At 44.3% G+C, this 23775-nt stretch overlaps 1 protein-coding gene across 2 annotated transcripts in view; it reads right to left on the bottom strand.

Moving 5' to 3' along the window:
- The window catches only part of LOC311499065 (uridine-cytidine kinase-like 1), a 35426-nt gene extending 11924 nt beyond the window's left edge, over nt 1-23502 (bottom strand). For both annotated transcript variants that reach the window (XM_084559899.1, XM_084559900.1), the window contains exons 1-7: nt 23382-23502; nt 21938-22152; nt 18449-18555; nt 16790-16960; nt 6030-6101; nt 2105-2294; nt 1951-2012 (exon numbers count right to left, since the gene is read on the bottom strand). In XM_084559899.1, coding sequence (XP_084416025.1) covers nt 1951-2012; nt 2105-2294; nt 6030-6101; nt 16790-16960; nt 18449-18555; nt 21938-22152; nt 23382-23473 — 909 coding nt within the window. In that variant the 5' untranslated portion in view covers nt 23474-23502. The remainder of the gene's footprint in view (nt 1-1950; nt 2013-2104; nt 2295-6029; nt 6102-16789; nt 16961-18448; nt 18556-21937; nt 22153-23381) is intronic.
- Between the last annotated feature and the right edge of the window lie 273 nt (nt 23503-23775).

Genomic DNA, 23775 nt, shown 5'->3' with positions numbered 1-23775 from the left:
TTTCAAGGCTCAGTAACTTTTGGGATGTACACTCAGATTGGTACATTAATCTAAATCTAACACAGTCGAATACAACGGTTATGTGTTAAACCTGTATCATTGCGATTATTGTGTCCCATTTATGTTAGAGAGCAGCTCAGTGCAACGAGAACTAAATTAAAGGACTCTTGTTTTAAGACCTGGACACACCAAACTTTAAAGAACTAACGGCAACGAAGGCCGACTGTGTCGTCTCGTCTGTGTCTGGACCACAGACTGCTTAAAGACGGTGAAGCCAAAGCAAGTAGAGCTCCCCCTGGTGTCTGGCTGCAGTATATGCCATAAGCTCCACCCCCTCCATGTTAGTGGGCGGGACTTAGGCCAAACTTAAACACTAAAATACACGTCGAATTTTATTTCAAAGATGGTTTCAGTCATTTTAGGTAGTTAATATTCATATTCCTGGGAAAATAGTGTCAGTTTGGTCAATGCAAGGAAGTGGAGACTCATTGTCCATATTTATATACAGTCTATGCTCTGGACCATCATTATCTGGTACCAGATACTATTAGCCGAGAGACTAGGAGGCGCTACAGACTGTCGTACACAGCTATCCTCTACTGAATCACGCTGATCAGTTGGTTTAGAGTTTATTTATTCTATATGATCACGTTGTTGTTGTTGTGGAGATATTTGTGTATTTGAACGTTCAGATGAAGATGATAAATGAGAAGCCAATCAGATTGATCTCTCTAGCCAACTCTTTCCCAACACTGATTCAGTTTTTTGCTGCTGGTCCGACCAGTTCGACTAGCGCCAACGGCGAGGGACACACCGGAAAAGACTAGGGCCACAGACAACTTGGTGTGTCATAGTCCTTAAGACTGCATTTAGTTTGTTTTAACCCAGTACACCTAATAAATTGACCTCTTATTAAACGTAAATTGACACTGCACAACTGTACTGAATTGGAAGTTTTTAGTTTTTGAAATTGCTTCAAATGTTCATTCACCTTCACTACTTTAGGTTTATCATGTAAAGCAGCTGAACGCACATTTAAACCCAAACCTATGACTAACCTCTGTTTAACAGGACATGACTATGATTTATTGGTAACACATGAACGCAGTCATATCAAGATTATATAACCTGTGATTTAGCGTGTGACGGACGTGTTGTGATCTCTGCCCGTGGCAACGGATGAATACGCTGAAGGTGGAAGCGATCACGGTTAGTCGTCGGTCATAAAGCGAGCGGATGGCGGTAGTATGATGTAGGACAGCGTCCCTTACAGGCTCTTTAATCTCAGCCATCAAACTCTGTCTAGCTCAAGATCGCTGACGGATAAAAGAGAGGGAACTCAAACACCCGTTAGCAGCCGTTTGACTATTGGTTTAGTTTTTAAGCTTAATTTGATAAAGTGAAGCTCAGTGAGTCCTTCTTTCAAACCTTCATCTGCAGAGTAAAAGCTAGAAAGATGCATTTAATCTAGTTTTCTGTTGAGCAACTCTCACAGAAGGGCTAGAATTATAAATCAGCTACTCACTCGTAGAAATATATATTTAAATATGCTGTGGCTACTTTAGTGTTTAAGGATTTCTACCTCAATATCTCTCCCTCTACCTCTGTCTCAAGATTTGTTGATGGATTTTAGAGCTCAGTCTTTGGTGGCGAGTTCCTACATTTAGGTTTGTTCTCTTTAAATAACAGCTGGTTACTGCAAACAAAACTTTATCTCCTTAGATTAGATTAAGGCTGTTACACACTTCGCCAGAAGATTGTTCTCGACACATCAACCAAAGATTACAGAAAATAATCAGTGGTTGTTTTATCTGCAGAGTTAATGCGGCATTTTTCTAACAAATAAACCTTCACAGAATGAACAAAGACTTAAAATAACGGAGATAAACTGAACGTTCAACTGAAACAGTAAAAACCAGAAACACACAAAGGCTCACTAGGACTCCTTACCTTCTCCAGCTGACTGTGGACATGCTGGACGATCAAATCCAACGCTACGAAGTTCTCTCCACCTTAAATAATAAAGACATTTGTCACACTTATTCAACCCAAGACTCACCATGTTCAGTGTTAGAAACAGTGCCGATATCTAAAATCCACTGACCTCTGGGAACCACGATGTCGGCGACCTGCACCGTGGGCTCGATGTACTGCTCGAATGCCGGCTTCACAAACTTGTTGTACTGTTTGATGATGCCGCTGATGTCCCGTCCACGCTGTGAAATGTCCCTCTTCAGCCTCCGTATCAGCCGGATGTCTGAATCTGTATCGACAAACACCTTCATGTCCAGAAGCTGGTAGAGAGGAAGGCGAAGGGGAGACAATGAGTCATCTGTCATACGTATCTGTACAGCTTTTACAATACTACAGTGATTTCCTGATGCCCAGAAAGACTAGTGGAGAAAATGGTGACCGTACAAGGGCTCTATAACAAAAGCAAACCGTGTCCGTGTCTAATTGAATTAAACACCTGACTAGAGACGTGCTTCATCAAATTGCTGCAAAAATCATAAAAGCATCCAATATCGTCATGAAGTTAATTAATTTTCATTGATTTGCAGCAGCATCCGTCCTGATCCGTTCAGATCAGTTTAAAGTAGAGGTGTGAACACACCCAGGACATATTGAGGACGTCCAATCTCAGGCAGCGGTGGTCTGAGACACATTTGTCTTCATTCCTTTGGTAGTGTGAACACACAATGAGACCTGGGTCACATTAAAGACCACATACTCAACAGGGGTGATCTTGCATAAACAGAATTTGCCTAAAAGCACAACCGAAAAGGAAAAAAGTGATGTCTGTTCATTAGTAATTAGAGCCTTTTGGACTAGTGTACCTGTTAACCAACTAAACAATAATCTAAAATAATAATAAGAGACTTTACAGCTTGTTCCAAAATGCGTATCATGTCCCCAAGTCATGACACATACACATAACAACCAGCTCATGTTCATGGTTCTGAAACAGCAGTAGGTAGAGATGCATTAGAGACAGCAGCTGTTATAATATAATGCAGAGTTTAAAACTGAGATCAGATCTCAAGTACTGGGGGGGACGTATCCTCCACGTAACACCAGGTGTGAACAAAGGTACTTAAACCTGGCCCAGGTCGGATGTTAATACCAGGTGTGAACAGGGTCGTTTGAGTTGCTTTCCTCGTTTGACATTTTTACAGCAGACATTTGACGTTGGTGTCCAATCGCGCCGAACAATCCGTCCGTTATCGTCGTCTCTTTTAAGAGTAAGTCAGCCCCTGATTCTTCCACCGAGCTCCATTAAACTGAACCTCAACTCAGCAAAACCAGGACAAAAAAAGAGAAATAAATCAACGAGACGGCACCACAACAGAGGTGTGACGACAATCGGCCAACAGCCTCGCTCACGCTGAAAATTAAAAGGTGTTTGTGTGAGTGATTTAGATGAGGACGGCAGCCGAAGGTGCAGGTATAACTCAGTGGCACAATAAGCCGGTGGATCGTGTCGGCCGTAAATCTGACGAACTGACCGAGCGAAAGCTGGCATTTCGCTGGATAAGCACGACTGTCGGCCCCTGTAGGAGGAGGTGAATGAAGAGTGGGGGTGTTCCCAAAGGTTAGAGAGCAGGGATGTGAGCGTAGATCATTTTATAACTGGCTGGTTTGGTTTTGTCACAATGATGAAACAGATCAGATTTGGCACTTGACGCAGCCACAGTATGTGTCAACCAAAGAAAACATTCATTCTATTTTACAAAATCCTTACAGATGGTTGCATTTACTGACAAAACCTGTGACGTTGAAACAAGGACAATCAGAGTTTCTTGGAGACGTTTTAGCCAAGACTTCAGGTATAACAGGACTGGTGGGGAGTTGGGGTTTAAACAGGAACATTTGTGGGTGTTACCCATCAGAAACTGACATGACTCGTGTCTGTTAATGACCAGATACTTATTTGTTGCTGGAGGAAACTGTTTGATTGGCTCAAACGACCCATTATCACCCTGAGACTCCAGTCTTAACCATACTGTATAAAAAGTGGACGCCATGACAGCTCCTCTAAAGTGAAGCTAAAGCAAGTAGAGCTCCCCCTGGTGTCTGGCTGCAGTATAGGTGTCATAAGCTCCACCCCCTCCATGTTAGTGGGCGGGACTTGGACCGAACTAAAACACTAAAATACACGTCAGATAATTATTTTTCATCGATGGTTTCTGTCATTTTAGGTAGTTAATATAATGTTGATGCATGTTCAAGTGACAGTTTAGTTATTATTTGTTATTTGACTACAAGTTGCCATGCCAACCACTCCGTAAAGCGGTCCCGTGGGACTGTGAGAGTTGTAAAAAACAATTTTTTTAAATTAAGTACAGTGTATAATCCAACATTTCCTTGTAACTGGTGGAGGTAGAGCAGAGAGTAGTATTAATGAAACTAAAACGCCAGCGAGTCTGGAGGAAGTTAGGGCGGGGCAACGATATCGCGGCTCCACTCTCAGACTCTGGCTCCAAAGTTGCAAGATGGCGCCGACAGTGTCTCCGGGAAAACAGCGTCAGTTTGGCCAATGAGAGGAAGTGGAGACGTGTAGTCCATATTTATATACAGTCTATGCTCTTAATGTGTGAATTCCTCTTTCAAATCATCTGTCTTTGGCTTAAATGTGTATGTGTGTTAGCTACTTGGAAGACGAAGTAGAAAAAGAAGCTATTTGGACGAGTGGCAAAAGGTCCATTTGAAAGATTTAGCTGAGAAAACATTAACAGATACAAAGAAAGAAAATAGAATCACTGCTTTTTAGGCTAATACAGCTATTTAACTGTCTGAAAAACAAGCTAATTAATCACAATGGTGCAATAATCCAATTCAACCTCACCACAAAGCCGTTCTAAATAATAATTTACAATACACTTCCCAAAATAGAGAAATAGGAATAGAGGATTTCTCAGCGGCTCAGTTTCCTTAAACCAAAACCTTTTCATTAGCATCATCAGATGTGCAGCCGTGACCGAATTCAATTACAGGAGTGGACACAAAACATAATTAATCACGACGGACAATGGATTTTATTAACTGAATCAAAGGGGATAATCATCTGCACAGCTGGGTCCCAGGAGAGGAGGTGCTGCCTTATCACCACGGTCCAGCTCCCTCACACAAAAACACACACACAACACACACTACAAGAGGTTGGAGGAAACGATGTGTAGCAGCAGACTGCTTCACCATAAAGAACACCCTCATTTTATTCTAATGCGTTTCCTCTGGACCGTTGAGAGCATCGTTGTAAAGACTGAATTATTTATTTTTTCCCCACATGCGAACAGACCAGAGTGTAAATAAAAGCTTCTAGTGACTGAAATTACAGATTTTCCAATAATCTTGATTTGTGAGTCAGTTTTTAATCACACACTGATTTCAGTTTTACCAAATCTAATGTCCTCACATATATAAAAAAATAAATATTAATGATATTGTAGGTGTATAATTAGTGCTAGCTAGCATTCCTCTATGTTTTTCCCAACGGTATTTAAACTGTGACTCTTTTGAACATATGCAAAGCATGTATATTTTTGCTTTTATGATTGTATTTCATTCATTTTATTATTATTTGTACACCTGTTTTTCTTTTAGCTAGTGTTTAAGACAAACCTGATGTCCTAAAATGTAAAAACGACTGAATATTAGCAGCATTAAAGCCACTAAACTGTCATTTAACTTAACAAACAAATGGATAAACATCATCAAACACAAGCCAGGTTACATCTCCATAACTGTGGTGGTTTATCCCACAGATTCATTCATATTTATCTGAACAGAAGAAGCAGAAATTAATAAATTAGTCTATTGGCTGAACGGCTGGTGACACATCTATTAATCTTTTCTGGAAGAATGTGATCGAAGATGTTCCGTTTGTGCAGAGAGCTATTGTGGGGGCGAGGGCTGATTGGAGGAGATGCGTTCAAGGAACTAGAATGTGACTCGTAAATCTCAGACAGCAATCACCAGATCGTGATGCGCTGCACAAAGGGAGAAAGAAGAGAATAGATTCTTGTTACCTTCAGCAGCTCCTTGTTGGCGAACGCCAGGATGCCCTCAAAGATGACAACGTTGGCGCCGTACACCGTTTTCTGTCAAAGTAAAGAAAAAGAAAAATATTTTTACTTCATCGCATCAGAACATTCAAATATCTTCACATCATCATCATCATCATCAACTGATCAGCTGATTGAGGAGAGGACAGCTCTGTACGACTCCCTCACACGTGGACTAATGCTGCTGGGGATCTTTCAAATCGAAGGTCTCCAGACCACGTATCTGATGCTGGAGCCCATTCTGGGTGTGCACAGAGAAATTATCTTGCAATTCTTGCGTCATCCGACCAGGCATAACATTATGACCACCTTCCTAATATTGTGCAGGTCTCCCTTGTGGTGACTCATCAGAGAATGGACATGGGTCTTCTGAGGGTGTCCTGTGGTGTCTGGCTACAGAATGTTGTTAGTGGGGGCCTTTGAGGGGAGGGGCCTCTGTGGATCATCCCACAGATACTTGATCAGTTTGGGATCTAGTTAATTTGGAGGCCAGGTCAACACCTTGTGCTGTTCTGTACCTAAAGTGTTTTTGTGTGCTACATGTCTAAGTAACATCCACATCAGTGAATGCCAGGTCCAGAAGTTTCCCAGCAGAACATTGAATTGTCACAAGATGGTTTAAATGTTATTCACTTCTCCTGTCGGTGGTCATAATGTTGTGGCTGATCGGTACATATCCCGCCACTCAAGCAACCTCCGTGCACGTTTGCATCTTTTCTTTTCTGTCTGATGAACCTTGCATGTGAGCCGCTTCACTACCAAGAGATTAATCACCGACTCAGTCCAAGACAAAATGCTGCCGAGTGTCTCACAATCCTATTACGTTCTCCTGACCAGCTTTATGCTGGAGTCAATGGGCTGGACACGTTGGTATTGATTTAGAGAAAGAGGAAGAGGAGAAACAAAGAGAGAGAGAGAGATAGAGAGAGGAAGCTAAAGAGTTAAAGGCAGAAAGTGAATTTGAAAGAAACAGAAGAGTATTTATTGATTAGTTCATTTCCCTGCTCTTAGCCAAGAGATGATTTACTGGTGTTTAACATTTTCAAGAGGAGGTGACCTTCAGGTTTACCACAGAAGAAGAAGAAGAAAACACACAAATATATATAAACACAGAGCATACACACATCCTGAAGCTTTGTGGCCGCCGTAGCCCCGTCGGCGGCCTCGGGGGCGTGAGGCTTAATTACATTCACTCCGGTCGGTACGAGAGGTGCAGAGAAACGATCCCAGAGCCACAAGTCGTGAATTCCCCCCGCGCTGTTGCGCCTTTCAGCCATGAAATTACACCGCGGAAGAAATAGAGAGCGGTCGTCAGAGCGCTACGGCGGCAGATTGATTCTTCACGACTGGGTTTTGGGGAGGCGGAGGCCGGTGCTTAATGTCCTGTTGACGAAAATCCTAAATAATTAAAGCTGCAAGCAGCATTGAGGTGGCCAAGCAGAACGTTCAGCAGTGCAGATTTGTCACGTAACTCAATGCAGTCGCATCAGATATAAAGCATTAAGCAGTCACAGCAGGTTTCGAGCCAAAAAAGCCAGGATCGGTTGAGATATAAGTTCACTTCCTGTTTGGCGAATGCTTTTGCCAATTGCTCCAGAAAGCAATGCATCGATAAGGCATGGTCCGAAGATGGCCTGTTCCAATTTTGGTGAAGATCAGATGAAATTTGTGACCTGTGAAAACGTTTTGATGTTTCTGATTAAATCCAATATGGCGGCCGAATCAATTACGATGACATCACAAGTTGACCTGGGTCGGCCTGAGGACGTCTAACAGTATTACCAGACACCATTAGTACATTTTAATTCCAAACACATCAACAGCTGCAAGCCAAAATGCATGGTTGCTAATTGCAGCGCCCCCTAGAGGTCAAAATTTCTTGAGCGTCCCCCTGATCGGGTTCTGAGTCCATGCACCGAGTTTGGCTTTGATAAACGGAAGGGCTGCTGAGATATGAGCTCACTTCCTGTTAGGGGCTTCGCCGCAAATTTCGATTGGCTGTTACGGGAGAACGGTTTTAGTTCCGAAGACAAAAAGTAATGCGTTAATGAAGCACGGTCCGTAGATGACGTGTGTGAAGTTTGGTGTCGATCGGACAAAAGTTGTGACCCGTGAAAACTTTGAAGTGTTTTCGATTAAATCCAAAATGGCGGAAATTCCAATGGGGCGAAATTAACATCATAGGTATCGTTGATCTCGGCATGATCCAAGGAGTCCAACAGTACCAAGTTTTTGAATATCAGGCATACGGGTCAAAAGTTATAAGCAAAAACGCAATTTTGCTAATTACATCGCCCCCTAGTGGCCGAGTGACACCAAATTTTTATTGCGCACTTCTGAGGGAGTGTCGAAGCGTGTGACCGAGTTTGGTCTTCGGAAGTCAAAGCGTCGCCAAGATATAAGAAAACTTCCTGTTTGGCGGCGTTGCCGCCGACTGCGATTGGCTAACGCGAAAAGTTGGCATGAACTGTCACTGGGGCAACCCACGGTATGTGCGGATATCACAATTTCATTTCAAATAAAAACGCATCAAGAGATATGAGCAAAAACAATGTTTTGCTAATTATAGCGCCCCCTAGTGGAGAAATGACACCAGATTTGTGCCGTGCACTCGGGACAGAGTCTGGAAGCGTGGTACCAAATTTGGTTTCATTGCACCGAAGCGTTGCCGAGATATGAGCTCAAATGGAAAACGGCGCCTTCGTCGCCGATTTCGATTGGCTGTTACGGGCGACCGCTTATAGTTCCGAAGACAAAAAGTAATGCGTTAAGGAAGCATGGTCGGTAGATGACGTGTGTGAAGTTTGGTGTCGATCGGACAAAATTTGTGACCCGTGAAAACTTTTAAAAGTTTTTGATGAAATCCAAAATGGCGGAAAATCCATCATGGCGGAAATTGACGCCATATGGTGCGTTGATCCCGGGTTGGTCCAAGGATTCCAACGGTACCTTGTTTTCAAAAATCGGACATACGGTTCAAAAGTTACGTGCACAAATGTACTTCAAACTTTGACCCGTTGGTGGCGCTAGAGCGTGGTTAGTGCTTACATGAAACTCAGTCAAAGTAATGTTGAGACTGTCCTTAAGCTGTGTGCAAAATTTCACAACTTTTTACCATACGGTTCTATGGGCTGCCATAGACTCCCATGGCGGAAAAATAATAATAATTAAAGCTGCAAGCAGCATTGAGGTGGCCAAGCAGGAAGTTCAGCAGTGCAGATTTGCCATGTAACTCAATGCAGTCGCATCAGACATAAAGCATTAAGCAGTCACAGCAGGTTTCAAGCCAAAAAACCCAGGATCGGTTGAGATATAAGGTCACTTCCTGTTTGGCGAATGCTTTTGCCAATTGTTCCAGAAAGCAATGCATTGATAAGGCATGGTCCGAAGATGGCCTGTTCCAATTTTGGTGAAGATCAGATGAAATTTGTGACCTGTGAAAATGTTTTGATGTTTCTGATTAAATCCAATATGGCGGCCGAATCAATTACGATGACATCACAAGTTGACGTGGGTCGGCCTAAGGACGTCTAACAGTATTACCAGACACCATTAGTACATTTGAATTCCAAAGACATCAACAGCTACAGGCCAAAATGCATGGTTGCTAATTGCAGCGCCCCCTAGAGGTCATAGGTCGCCAAAATTTATTGAGCGTTCCCCTGATCGGGTCCTGAGTCCATGCACCGAGTTTGGCTTTGATACACGCAAGGGCTGCTGAGATATGAGCTCACTTCCTGTTAGGGGCTTCGCCGCAAATTTCGATTGGCTGTTACGGGAGAACGGTTTTAGTTCCGAAGACAAAAAGTAACGCATTAATGAAGCACGGTCCGTAGATGACGTGTGTGAAGTTTGGTGTCGATCGGACAAAAGTTGTGACCCGTGAAAACTTTGAAGTGTTTTCGATAAAATCCAAAATGGCGGAAATTCCAATGGGGCGAAATTAACATCATAGGTATCGTTGATCTCGGCATGATCCAAGGAGTCCAACAGTACCAAGTTTTTGAATATCAGGCATACGGGTCAAAAGTTATAAGCGAAAACGCAATTTTGCTAATTACATCGCCCCCTAGTGGCCGAATGACACCAAATTTTTATTGCGCACTTCTAGGGGAGTGTCGAAGCGTGTGACCGAGTTTGGTCTTCGGAAGTCAAAGCGTCGCCGAGATATAAGAAAACTTCCTGTTTGGCGGCGTTGCCGCCGACTGCGATTGGCTAACGCGAAAAGTTGGCATGAACTGTCACTGGGGCAACCCACGGTATCTGTGGATATCGCAATTTCATTTCAAATAAAAACGCATCAAGAGATATGAGCAAAAACAATGTTTTGCTAATTATAGCGCCCCCTAGTGGAGAAATGACACCAGATTTTTATCGTGCACTTGGGACAGAGTCTGGAAGCGTGGTACCAAATTTGGTTTCATTGCACCAAAACGTTGCCGAGATATGAGCTCAAATGGAAAACGGCGCCTTCGCCGCCAATTTTGATTGGCTGTTACGGCCAAACGGTTTCGAATCTGAAGATGACTTCTGATAACTTTTGTGCGCATTGGTCAGAAGACGGTGTGTGCCAATTTTCGTGAGAATCGGACAGAATTTGTGACCGCTGAAACTTTTTTCGTGTTTTTGATGAAATCCAAAATGGCGGAAAATCCATCATGGCCGAAATTGACGCCATATGGTGCGTTGAACCCGGCGTGGTCCAAGGATGCCGAGGATACCTTGTTTTCAAAAATCGGACATACGGTTCAAAAGTTACATGCACAAATGTACTTCAAACTTTGACCCGTTGGTGGCGCTAGAGCGTGGTTAGTGCTTACATGAAACTCAGTCAAAGTAAAGTTGAGACTGTCCTTAAGCTGTGTGCAAAATTTGACAACTTTTTACCATACGGTTCTATGGGCTGCCATAGACTCCCATGGCGGAAAAATAATAATAATAATAATAATTAAAGCTGCAAGCAGCATTGAGGTGGCCAAGCAGAACGTTCGGCAGTGCAGATTTGCCACGTAACTCAATGCACTCGCATCAGACATAAAGCATTAAGCAGTCACAGCAGGTTTCGAGCCAAAAAACCCAGGATCGGTTGAGATATAAGGTCACTTCCTGTTTGGCGAATGCTTTTGCCAATTGCTCCAGAAAGCAATGCATCGATAAGGCATGGTCCGAAGATGGCCTGTTCCAATTTTGGTGAAGATCAGATGAAATTTGTGACCTGTGAAAACGTTTTGATGTTTCTGATTAAATCCAATATGGCGGCCGACTCAATTACGATGACATCACAAGTTGACGTGGGTCGGCCTAAGGACGTCTAACAGTATTACCAGACACCATTAGTACATTTGAATTCCAAACACATCAACAGCTGCAGGCCAAAATGCATGGTTGCTAATTGCAGCGCCCCCTAGAGGTCAAAGGTCGCCAAAATTTCTTGAGCGTTCCCCTGATCGGGTCCTGAGTCCATGCACCGAGTTTGGCTTTGATACACGCAAGGGCTGCTGAGATATGAGCTCACTTCCTGTTAGGGGCTTCGCCGCAAATTTCGATTGGCTGTTACGGGAGAACGGTTTTAGTTCCGAAGACAAAAAGTAATGCGTTAATGAAGCACGGTCCGTAGATGACGTGTGTGAAGTTTGGTGTCGATCGGACAAAATTTGTGACCCGTGAAAACTTTGAAGTGTTTTTGATCAAATCCAAAATGGCGGAAATTCCAATGGGGCGAAATTAACATCATAGGTATCGTCGATCTCGGCATGATCCAAGGAGTCCAACAGTACCAAGTTTTTGAATATCAGGCATACGGGTCAAAAGTTATAAGCAAAAACGCAATTTTGCTAATTACATCGCCCCCTAGTGGCCGAATGACACCAAATTTTTATTGCGCACTTCTAACGGAGTGTCGAAGCGCGTGACCGAGTTTGGTCTTCGGAAGTCAAAGCGTCGCCGAGATATAAGAAAACTTCCTGTTTGGCGGCGTTGCCGGCGACTGCGATTGGCTAACGCGAAAAGTTGGCATGAACTGTCACTGGGGCAACCCACGGTATCTGCGGATATCGCAATTTCATTTCAAATAAAAACGCATCAAGAGATATGAGCAAAAACAATGTTTTGCTAATTATAGCGCCCCCTAGTGGAGAATTGACACCAGATTTTTATCGTGCACTTGGGACAGAGTCTGGAAGCGTGGTACCAAATTTGGTTTCATTGCACCAAAACGTTGCCGAGATATGAGCTCAAATGGAAAACGGCGCCTTCGCCGCCAATTTTGATTGGCTGTTACGGCCAAACGGTTTCGAATCTGAAGATTCCTTCTGATAACTTTTGTGCGCATTGGTCAGAAGACGGTCTGTGCCAATTTTCGTGAGAATCGGACAAAATTTGTGACCGCTGAAACTTTTTTCGTGTTTTTGATGAAATCCAAAATGGCGGAAAATCCATCATGACGGAAATTGACGCCATATGGTGCGTTGAACTCGGCTTGGTCCAAGGATGCCGAGGATACCTTGTTTTCAAAAATCGGACATACGGTTCAAAAGTTACATGCACAAATGTACTTCAAACTTTGACCCGTTGGTGGCGCTAGAGCGTGGTTAGTGCTTACATGAAACTCAGTCAAAGTAAAGTTGAGACTGTCCTTAAGCTGTGTGCAAAATTTGACAACTTTTTACCATACGGTTCTATGGGCTGCCATAGACTCCCATGGCGGAATAATAATAATAATAATAGGGAAGAAAACGTACAATCACAATAGGTGTCCTACGCAGCTTCGCTGCTTGGCCACCAATAATTAAAGCTGCAAGCAGCATTGAGGTGGCCAAGCAGAAAGTTCAGCAGTGCAGATTTGCCATGTAACTCCATGCAGTTGCATCAGACATAAAGCATTAAGCAGTCACAGCAGGTTTCAAGCCAAAAAAGCCAGGATTGGTTGAGATATAAGGTCACTTCCTGTTTGGCGAATGCTTTTGCCAATTGCTCCAGAAAGCAATGCATTGATAAGGCATGGTCTGAAGATGGCCTGTTCCAATTTTGGTGAAGATCAGATGAAATTTGTGACCTGCGAAAATGTTTTGATGTTTCTGATTAAATCCAATATGGCGGCCGAATCAATTACGATGACATCACAAGTTGACGTGGGTCGGCCTAAGGACGTCTAACAGTATTACCAGACACCATTAGTACATTTTAATTCCAAACACATCAACAGCTGCAGGCCAAAATGCATGGTTGCTAATTGCAGCGCCCCCTAGAGGTCAAAGGTCGCCAAAATTTCTTGAGCGTTCCCCTGATCGGGTCCTGAGTCCATGCACCGAGTTTGGCTTTGATACACGCAAGGGCTGCTGAGATATGAGCTCACTTCCTGTTAGGGGCTTCGCCGCAAATTTCGATTGGCTGTTACGGGAGAACGGTTTTAGTTCCGAAGACAAAAAGTAACGCGTTAATGAAGCACGGTCCGTAGATGACGTGTGTGAAGTTTGGTGTCGATCGGACAAAAGTTGTGACCCGTGAAAACTTTGAAGTGTTTTCGATTAAATCCAAAATGGCGGAAATTCCAATGGGGCGAAATTAAGATCATAGGTATCGTCGATCTCGGCATGATCCAAGGAGTCCAACAGTACCAAGTTTTTGAATATCAGGCATACGGGTCAAAAGTTATAAGCAAAAACGCAATTTTGCTAATTACATCGCCCCCTAGTGGCCGAATGACACCAAATTGTTATTGCGCACTTCTAACGGAGTGTCGAAGCGCGTGACCGAGTTTGGTCTTCGGAAGTCAAAGCGTCGCCGAGATATAAGAAAACTTCCTGTTTGGCGGCGTTGCCGGCGACTGCGATTGGCTAACGCGAAAAGTTGGCATGAACTGTCACTGGGGCAACCCACGGTATCTGCGGATATCGCAATTTCATTTCAAATAAAAACGCATCAAGAGATATGAGCAAAAACAATGTTTTGCTAATTATAGCGCCCCCTAGTGGAGAAATGACACCAGATTTTTATCGTGCGCTTGGGACAGAGTCTGGAAGCGTGGTACCAAATTTGGTTTCATTGCACCAAAACGTTGCCGAGATATGAGCTCAAATGGAAAACGGCGCCTTCGCCGCCAATTTTGATTGGCTGTTACGGCCAAACGGTTTCGAATCTGAAGATTCCTTCTGATAACTTTTGTGCGCATTGGTCAGAAGACGGTCTGTGCCAATTTTCGTGAGAATCGGACAAAATTTGTGACCGCTGAAACTTTTTTCGTGTTTTTGATGAAATCCAAAATGGCGGAAAATCCATCATGACGGAAATTGACGCCATATGGTGCGTTGAACTCGGCTTGGTCCAAGGATGCCGAGGATACCTTGTTTTCAAAAATCGGACATACGGTTCAAAAGTTACGTGCACAAATGTACTTCAAACTTTGACCCGTTGGTGGCGCTAGAGCGTGGTTAGTGCTTACATGAAACTCAGTCAAAGTAAAGTTGAGACTGTCCTTAAGCTGTGTGCAAAATTTCACAACTTTTTACCATACGGTTCTATGGGCTGCCATAGACTCCCATGGCGGAATAATAATAATAATAATAGGGAAGAAAACGTACAATCACAATAGGTGTCCTACGCAGCTTCGCTGCTTGGCCACCAATAATAATAATAATAATAATAATAGGGAAGAAAACGTAGAAACACAATAGGTGTCCTACGCAGCTTCGCTGCTTGGCCACCAATTAAAGCTGCAAGCAGCATTGAGGTGGCCAAGCAGAAAGTTCGGCAGTGCAGATTTGCCACGTAACTCAATGCAGTCGCATCAGACATAAAGCATTAAGCAGTCACAGCAGGTTTCAAGCCAAAAAACCCAGGATCGGTTGAGATATAAGGTCACTTCCTGTTTGGCGAATGCTTTTGCCAATTGTTCCAGAAAGCAAATACATTGATAAGGCATGGTTTGAAGATGGCCTGTTCCAATTTTGGTGAAGATCAGATGAAATTTGTGACCTGTGAAAACGTTTTGATGTTTCTGATTAAATCCAATATGGCGGCCGAATCAGTTACGATGACATCACAAGTTGACGTGGGTCGGCCTAAGGACGTCTAACAGTATTACCAGACACCATTAGTACATTTTAATTCCAAACACATCAACAGCTGCAGGCCAAAATGCATGGTTGCTAATTGCAGCGCCCCCTAGAGGTCAAAGGTCGCCAAAATTTCTTGAGCGTCCCCCTGATGGGGTCCTGAGTCCATGCACCGAGTTTGGCTTTGATACACGCAAGGGCTGCTGAGATATGAGCTCAGTTCCTGTTAGGGGCTTCGCCGCAAATTTCGATTGGCTGTTACGGGAGAACGGTTTTAGTTCCGAAGACAAAAAGTAATGCGTTAATGAAGCACGGTCCGTAGATGACGTGTGTGAAGTTTGGTGTCGATCGGACAAAAGTTGTGACCTGTGAAAACTTTTAAGTGTTTTCGATTAAATCCAAAATGGCGGAAATTCCAAAGGGGCGAAATTAACATCATAGGTATCGTTGATCTCGGCATGATCCAAGGAGTCCAACAGTACCAAGTTTTTGAATATCAGGCATACGGGTCAAAAGTTATAAGCAAAAACGCAATTTTGCTAATTACATCGCCCCCTAGTGGCCGAGTGACACCAAATTTTTATTGCGCACTTCTGAGGGAGTGTCGAAGCGTGTGACCGAGTTTGGTCTTCGGAAGTCAAAGCGTCGCCGAGATATAAGAAAACTTCCTGTTTGGCGGCGTTGCCACCGACTGCGATTGGCTAACGCGAAAAGTCGGCATGAACTGTCACTGGGGCAACCCACGGTATGTGCGGATATCACAATTTCATTTCAAATAAAAACGCATCAAGAGATATGAGCAAAAACAATGTTTTGCTAATTATAGCGCCCCCTAGTGGCAACAGGACACCAGATTTGTGCCGTGCACTCGGGACAGCATCTGGAAGCGTGGTACCAAATTTGGTTTCATTGCACCGAAGCGTTGCCGAGATACGAGCTGAAATGGAAAACGGCGCCTTCGCCGCAAATTTCGGTTGGCTGTCACGGGCGAACGGTTAAAGTTCCGAAGACAGAAAGTAATGCGTTAATGAAGCATGGTCGGTAAATGTTGTGCGCGAAATTTTGCGTCGATCGGACAAAATTTGTGACCCGTGAAAACTTTGAAAGGTTTTTGATGAAATCCAAAATGGCGGAAAATCCATCATGGCGGAAATTGACGCCATATGGTGCGTTGAACTCGGCTTGGTCCAAGGATGCCGAGGATACCTTGTTTTCAAAAATCGGACATACGGTTCAAAAGTTACATGCACAAATGTACTTCAAACTTTGACCCGTTGGTGGCGCTAGAGCGTGGTTAGTGCTTACATGAAACTCAGTCAAAGTAATGTTGAGACTGTCCTTAAGCTGTGTGCAAAATTTCACAACTTTTTACCATACGGTTCTATGGGCTGCCATAGACTCCCATGGCGGAATAATAATAATAATAGGGAAGAAAACGTAGAAACACAATAGGTGTCCTACGCAGCTTCGCTGCTTGGCCACCAATTAGCAAATTAGCAGCGACCTCATTCGGCTGATACATCCCTGGAGGCGTCTGGTAGATTTGTAACTGCACTGGTAGTTTTACCCTCTGGAGGGTTTTATTTCGACCAAGAGGACGGAGGTAGAACACAGATGTTATTATCAGTTCCTCTGATGTGGGATGATAAGCAGAAAGGTCTTTTTTTTTACCCATTCCTTGCGTCTGCAGTGAGAGGTGAAGTCGTACACCGGCACTTTGATGCTCTTCCCCTTCTTCAGCTTCCGGAGGACGGTGACCAGCAGCTCAAAGTCGAAGGCGTCCGGGTGATCGAAGTTATACTCGTTCTTAGCCGCCAGCTCCTGCTCCTCTTTGTTCAACACCTGAGACGCAAAGAAACACAAACAACATTAAACACGTGACGTCCCGTTGGTCGTCTCAGGGTCCAGAGACGTCCGGGAAAGATTTTAAAAGGTCCGAGTCTTTATGACGAGCAGCTAACCAGGTCTAAGCTAAGTTATTAACACCACCAAACATCTATAGCACATATTCTACACCGATTAGCCACAATATTATGACCACCGACAGGCGAAGTAAATAACATATAAACCATCTTGTGACAGTTCAGTGTTCTGCTGGGAAACTTCTGGACCTGGCATTCATTGGTGTGGATGTTACTTAGACATGTAGCACCACCTAGACCAGACCAGGCACCCCCACCCCATAGACTGTATATAAATATGGACTACACGTCTCCACTTCCTCTCATTGGCAAACAAACTGATGCTATTTTCCCGGGGATACAGGCGGCGCCATTTTGTGACTTTGGAGCCAGAGTTTTTTTTTTTTTTTTTTACCACTCTCATGATGCCACGGACCAGTTTACGGAGTGGTTGGCATGGTTACTGGTGGTCGCCATTATGTCACATCCTTTTTCTATAGCATCAAACTAAAACGGAACCTATCCAAAAAAAAAAAGAAACATTCATCAGTATTATATTAACTACCTAAAATGGCAGAAACCAACCTTGAAAAAATGTTTTACGTGTATTTTAGTGTTTTAGTTTGGCCCAAGTCCCGCCCACTAACATGGAGGGGGTGGGGCTTATGACTTATACTGCAGCCGGACACCAGGGGGAGCTCTACTTGCTTTGGCTTCACTTTAGAGGAGCTGTTCCACCGTCCATCTTTATACAGTCTATGAGGAACAGCTAAAAAAAACATGAAGAACATCACAAGGTGTTGACCTGGCCTCCAAATTCACTAGATCCCAAACTGATCAAGTATCTGTGGGATGATCCACAGAGGCCCCTCCCCTCAAAGGCCCCCCCACTAACAACATCCTGTTACCAGACACCACAGGACACCCTCAGAAGGCCCATGTCCATTCTCTGATGAGTCACCACAAGGGAGACCTACACAATATTAGGAAGGTGGTCATAATGTTACGCTTGGTCGGTGTTAAGCACAAAATATCTGATGTAATGGAAACACTACCAACCATCAAAGCAAAGTTTTCCTTTCAGACTAAACCCTCATTAACTTTACTCACTAGTGTTCAATTAACAACAACAACAACAACGAGACACAAACATGAAGCTCGATCTCAGCGAGAAGAAGAATCTGAGAGATCATCGACTCCTGCTCTGGAATAATTAACATGAACGACTGTGTTTAATCGTTTATTGGCCGGAGGCTCTTTGTGCTGAAATCAGCAACGAGTTAAATCACTTTAATATATTTAAATTACTCTATTGACTATTGTTTTCTAATCAAAAGCTAATTAACTGCTGAGGAGCACTCAGTAGGCCGCTCGTGTACAGTAATGATCCGGGTAAAGCGCTCTTATTTATAATCTTAAATCACTGGACCTTGTAGAAGGAGTCCATGGAGAGCAGAACCACCCACGGGACGTCCAGAGCCTCGATTATCTTGTTGGCCACCGTGGTTTTCCCTGAGGCGCTTCCTCCGCACAGACCTGAAAGAAAAGAGGCGACAGCGGCTGTTAGAAAAACTAAATAAACAAGGTGTTGACTTTTCCTCCAAATTCATCTGATCTCAATTCAATCGATCGTCTGTGGGATGTTATGGTCACAACAAGTTGCAGAAATTTAAGGACCTGCTGCAAACGCCTTGATGCCAGATACCGTGGGACAACTTAAGAGGTCCATGTCCTGACTGGTTCCTTCCTATGTGGAGTTTGCATGTTCTCCCTGTGTCTGGTTCTCTCCAGCTTCCTCCCACCATCCAAAGACATGCTGGTTAGGTTAATTGGTGATTCTAAACTGGCCGTAGGTGTGAGTGTCTCTCTGTGTTAGCCCTGAGACAGACTGGAGACCTGTCCAGGGTCCATTACCAACAGGATTGAGGTGTCCACATGAGGTATTCACTTTTAATTTTCATAATAGGACACATTTTTCATAGAGGAACACAGGATAAAAGTCTTTACGTGCAGTCAGACTGGTCAGTATCTGTTCGTCTCTACTATATTTTCCACCACCTGTCATTTAGTTTCTTTTCCCTTCACAGTTTGACACAAAAAAAAAGAAAAAAAGAAAATGCATTCTCTGCAAAATTTTAGCCCCGACTGTGCAGATTACAACCTGAGCTGGTAAGTTCCTCTAGACATCCACCATCTACCTGCAGCCGTCAGTCTTGTCATCTCTGCTGCAGCTTTTTCCCAGAAGTGGACTCTCATCAAATTACATACATGTAATCTCTCTTACTAACAGAGATATCATCCTCAAGGCTGGTATGCAGCATGTACACCGATCAGGCATAACATTATGACCACCTTCCTAATATTGTGTAGGTCTCCCTTGTGGTGACTCATCAGAGATGGACGTGGGCCTTCTGAGTGTGTCCCGTGGTGTCTGGCAACACAATGGTGTTCGTCGGGGGGCCTTTGAGGGGAGGGGCCTCTGTGGATCGTCCCACAGATACTTGATCAGTTTGGGATCTAGTGAATTTGGAGGCCAGGTCAACACCTTGTGCTGTTCTTCATGTTTTTGATGGCAGCATCCTGCTGGGGATGGCTGCTGCCATCAAGGAGTGTCATTGCTATGGGGTGGGGGTGCCTGGTCTGGTCTAGGTGGGTGCTACATGTCTAAGTAACATCCACACCAATGAACGCCAGGTCCAGAAGTTTCCCAGCAGAACATTGAACTGTCACAAGATGGTTAAAATGTTATTCACTTCTCCTGTCAGTGGTCATAATGTTGTGGCTGATCGGTGTATGTCATGCATGTACATTCATTTTTAACTGATTGTTGAACCTGACAGGAGACTAGTCAATCAATACGTTTTCTTGACAACCAGCGTGTACGTAATGCTGCAACAAAAACAGTTTTCTGTTTGCAGAGAAGTCGTTCATGCGCCATGTTTTTGAGCCGGAGAGACAAACCTATCAGCACCAGTGCAAAGAAAACAAAAAAAACACAAAGCAAGAGTGAAGCCTGGCCTCATCTGACCTCACCAGCACCCCTCTCCTCCCCCCTCCCCCTCCCCCTCCCTCCCCCTCCCTCGGGTTAAAGACCACAACAGCAATCCTTCAGTACAACCATCCTGGGAGCTGGGCCAGAGCTCCACGCTGGCTGGCACCGAGGCTGATTGGTGTGTGTGTGTGTGTGTGTGTGTGTGTGTGTGCACAGAGCAGGAACAGAAATAGCTTCTGGAGCTGCTTCTGTGGCATAAACAACTCTGGGTGAAGTGTTGGAATAGGTTTTTTTTTTTATTATTATTTTGCTCCGATAAGACGCATCAAGGTCAAAACTGCTGACTGGGAGAGAGAAGCTGAAACGCTGCAGCGCTGCTTGTTTCTACGATTAAAGCTCTTACAGTAGAAATAAGAGGCTGTTCACTGACTTCCTATAGATTCAGCACAAACACAGAGTGTGTCACGAGGCCGCTCTGTGACCGCAGATAAAACCAGCTTTTCTATTAGCAGTAAAACCAGAGTGTAGAGATAGCAGCCACGACTCTGTGTCACCACATCCCCTCTCTCTGTTCATCCAGCCATCGGCTCCTGCTACTCCAGCCCTCAGGTTTCTCAATTAACCCTCGCCTTCCTCACCATCTTCTTCGTCGCTCTACTAATGCTCGTTCCCGTTGCAACACACAAACACATCCCGGTCCTTTAAACCTGCAGCCACAGTAGAAGCCGCCGTGGCCCGCTGACAGTAACCAAAGATGTGCACCTCTTCCTCTGCGTGTCCCCCACCGTGCACCACTGGATCGGTGAATGTCAAACACACACACACAGATTCACTTTACTGCTGCTGGGTCTTGTCCTGAGGCAGATATTTTACTGTACTGATTAGAAGGACGCCAGCTGGCTTCTATACACTCCACTGCTACTGAAAACACAGTTCAGTTTGATAATAAAACACTTATCAAGCCGTGCTAGCAGCTGTGGTTCAGGTGGTAGAAGGGGGTCGTCCATTGATCGCCTGGTTGGCTGCTTCAGTTACTAAGGCCTTTACTTGATAAACGGCCTAGAAGCAACAAACGGCAACAAATTTACTGTAGTGGAAAGTTGGTCTGGAGCATAGACTGTATATAAATATGGACTACACGTCTCCACTTCCTTGCATTGGCCAAACAGGCTGTTTTCCCGGGTATACGGGCGACGCCATCTTGTGAGTTTGTAGCCAGAGTCTGATCAGTTCTGTCCCAGAGTGGAGCCACGTGGAGCCGCGATATCGATGCCCCGCCCACACTTCCTCCAGACTCATTCATGTTTTCGTTTAATCAACACTACGCTCTGCTCTACCTCCACCAGTTACAAGGAAATGATGGATTATACACTGGACTTGTTTATTACATTTTTTGTTTGGTTGTTTTACAACTCTCATGGTTTCACGGAGCGGTTGGCATGGCAACTGGTGGTCACCATTATGTCACATCCTGTTTCAAGTAACAAAAACGAAACTTATCCAAAAAAAATGACACTTGAACATTCATCAACATTATACTAACTACCTAAAATGACAGAAACCATCGTTGAAATAAAAATTATTTGACGTGTATTTTAGTGTTTTAGTTTGGCCCAAGTCCCGCCCACTAAAATGGAGGGGGTGGAGCTTATGACCTATACTGCAGCCAGACACCAGGGGGAGCTCTACTTGCTTTGGCTTCACTTTAGAGGAGCTGTTCCTCCGTCCATCTTTATACTGTCTATGACCTGGAGTCTCTCCGATGAGACGTTTAAACACACAAACCAGTATGAACGCTCACAACGCCATCGACCTCAACAGTTTCACAAACATTTGGACAACGATTGTCCCTTTCTCCCCCCGCTAGTGCACAATCTTAATAAAAATGGCAGAATACAAATTAGAAAAAAAGAGGTATCGTCTCACCGATGACGAAGGCCTCTTTGAAGGTGGTCCCGGTGACGTTGTACCACGGCGGCCGCCCCGCGGTGTAGATGGTCCTCTTGTTGGTCCTCAGGAGAGGAGGCTCCGTCTTCGACTGGCTCGTGGTTCGCTTGCGGGGCGACAGCGAGGGGGTCAAAGGACAGCTGCGGGGGACAGCTACGTTGGAGAGGCCGTCCAGGGAATCGTCCCCGCTCCCGCTGAGGTGGAAGACAGGAGGTTTAGTTTCTGCAGCTCTGATTGGATACGGTAGTGGAGGCAGTAAGTCAGTGCACATAGTCATGGATGTTCAGTAATTCTTTGAGTTGCCATCAGAGATGCCTGGTTAGCTCATGGTTGAACCCCTGCAGCTGCTCCAGTGCCGGCATTTTAAATCATTACAGATATACTGCTGTCCTGCAGAAAGAGAAGAGAGAGTCCATTCACTCTAGCGTCCCTCTCTGAGCTCTTCTCTCCACAGTAAGGTCTCTACTGTCGGTGTGGTCGAGGGGGAGGGTGGGGGAACTTGCCAGCCCTCTCCAGGAAATCACACCGATGCCCTGGACGCAGCTTCACATGGAGTGAGGGGGGGTGTCAACATTCACATGAGTAAGGCTGTCATCACTTGGCTTTGTGACTAACCGGCTCACTTTTATCTCTTAGGCTCAGCTCAGACCTGGTTTTAACACCTGACCTGAGCGATCTGAGCACAAGTGAGACACAATTATTATTTATTTAAAGATACTTTACTGGAAATCTGAATGAAGGGGTGTAGGGGCACCCAGCTGCAGCCTGGTTTGCATGGGTATCATAAAGACACCTGCTCTCCCTGCACATCCCCAGAGCTACGTGTCATAACTAAGACAACATCAGCCACAAAGCTGCATTAACTGCATTCCGTTGTGAGGAACACAACATAACACTCATATAATTACTGTAAAACTACTATTCCCAATACAAGCAGCGTTTAATTTAATGTTTAAATATGCCGATTTTCTCAGCTCCCACTGAAACACCGTTTTATCACGTTATAATCATTATGAGAGTTTGCTAAAATCAGAATTACTATAAATTTATCAAATTTTCGCAGAAGTCTGGCGCACTCCACCAAATAGAATGAACTGTTACAGAGGGAACAATGCTAGCTAGCATTGACAAAGCAGGGGCTAACGTTGCAAACAAAACCTCTGGCAAATATTTTATGATTTTAGCACAACCTCTCTGTTGTTGTTTGAGTTTTGATTTATTTTTTTATCTCATATTTTGTCTTGCTTTCTGTTGTCTCTTGTCTCGCTAACGCATCGCATGTGTGTGGGAGCTAGCCAGCTAGCAGAGTTAGCTAGCTAACGTAAGACGTTTTTCAGTGCAGGGCTCCGCTACACCGGCTTGAGCCGCGGCAGACACATCCACCTTTCATTTATTTTTCATTTACTTATTTGTTTTATTTTACCTGTCCGACCTGGACATGGACCTGTCCGCCTCCATCCCTTCATCTGTCGGCTGTTCGCCTGATTTACTGTCGCTGCTGCCTGTTGTTGCCATGTCTGCTGCTGCTGCTGCTGCTGCTCGGCTGTGCGCGGCGCGGAAAACAAACACCGGGAGCGTCATGACGCCAGGAGACGTAAACCGATGGTGTATTTATGGTAATCGGAAGAAAGGGTGGTGGGCCTATTTTGTTTTACATTTTTGCCAAAAAATAAAAAATAAATAAATAATATGAATACATTTCCTGCCATCAAGTCGTTTTGTCAAATGAAATACACAAATTAAGATGTCAGACAAAACAAGCTAAAATATAACAGAAACAATATAATGACATTAGTTTCTTTCAGCACATTAATTGT

Source organism: Chelon labrosus (genome assembly GCF_963514085.1).
Source record: "Chelon labrosus genome assembly, chromosome: 14".
In the NCBI taxonomy this organism is placed as follows: Eukaryota; Metazoa; Chordata; class Actinopteri; order Mugiliformes; family Mugilidae; genus Chelon; species Chelon labrosus.
This window is presented reverse-complemented; position numbering and strand designations above follow the sequence as displayed.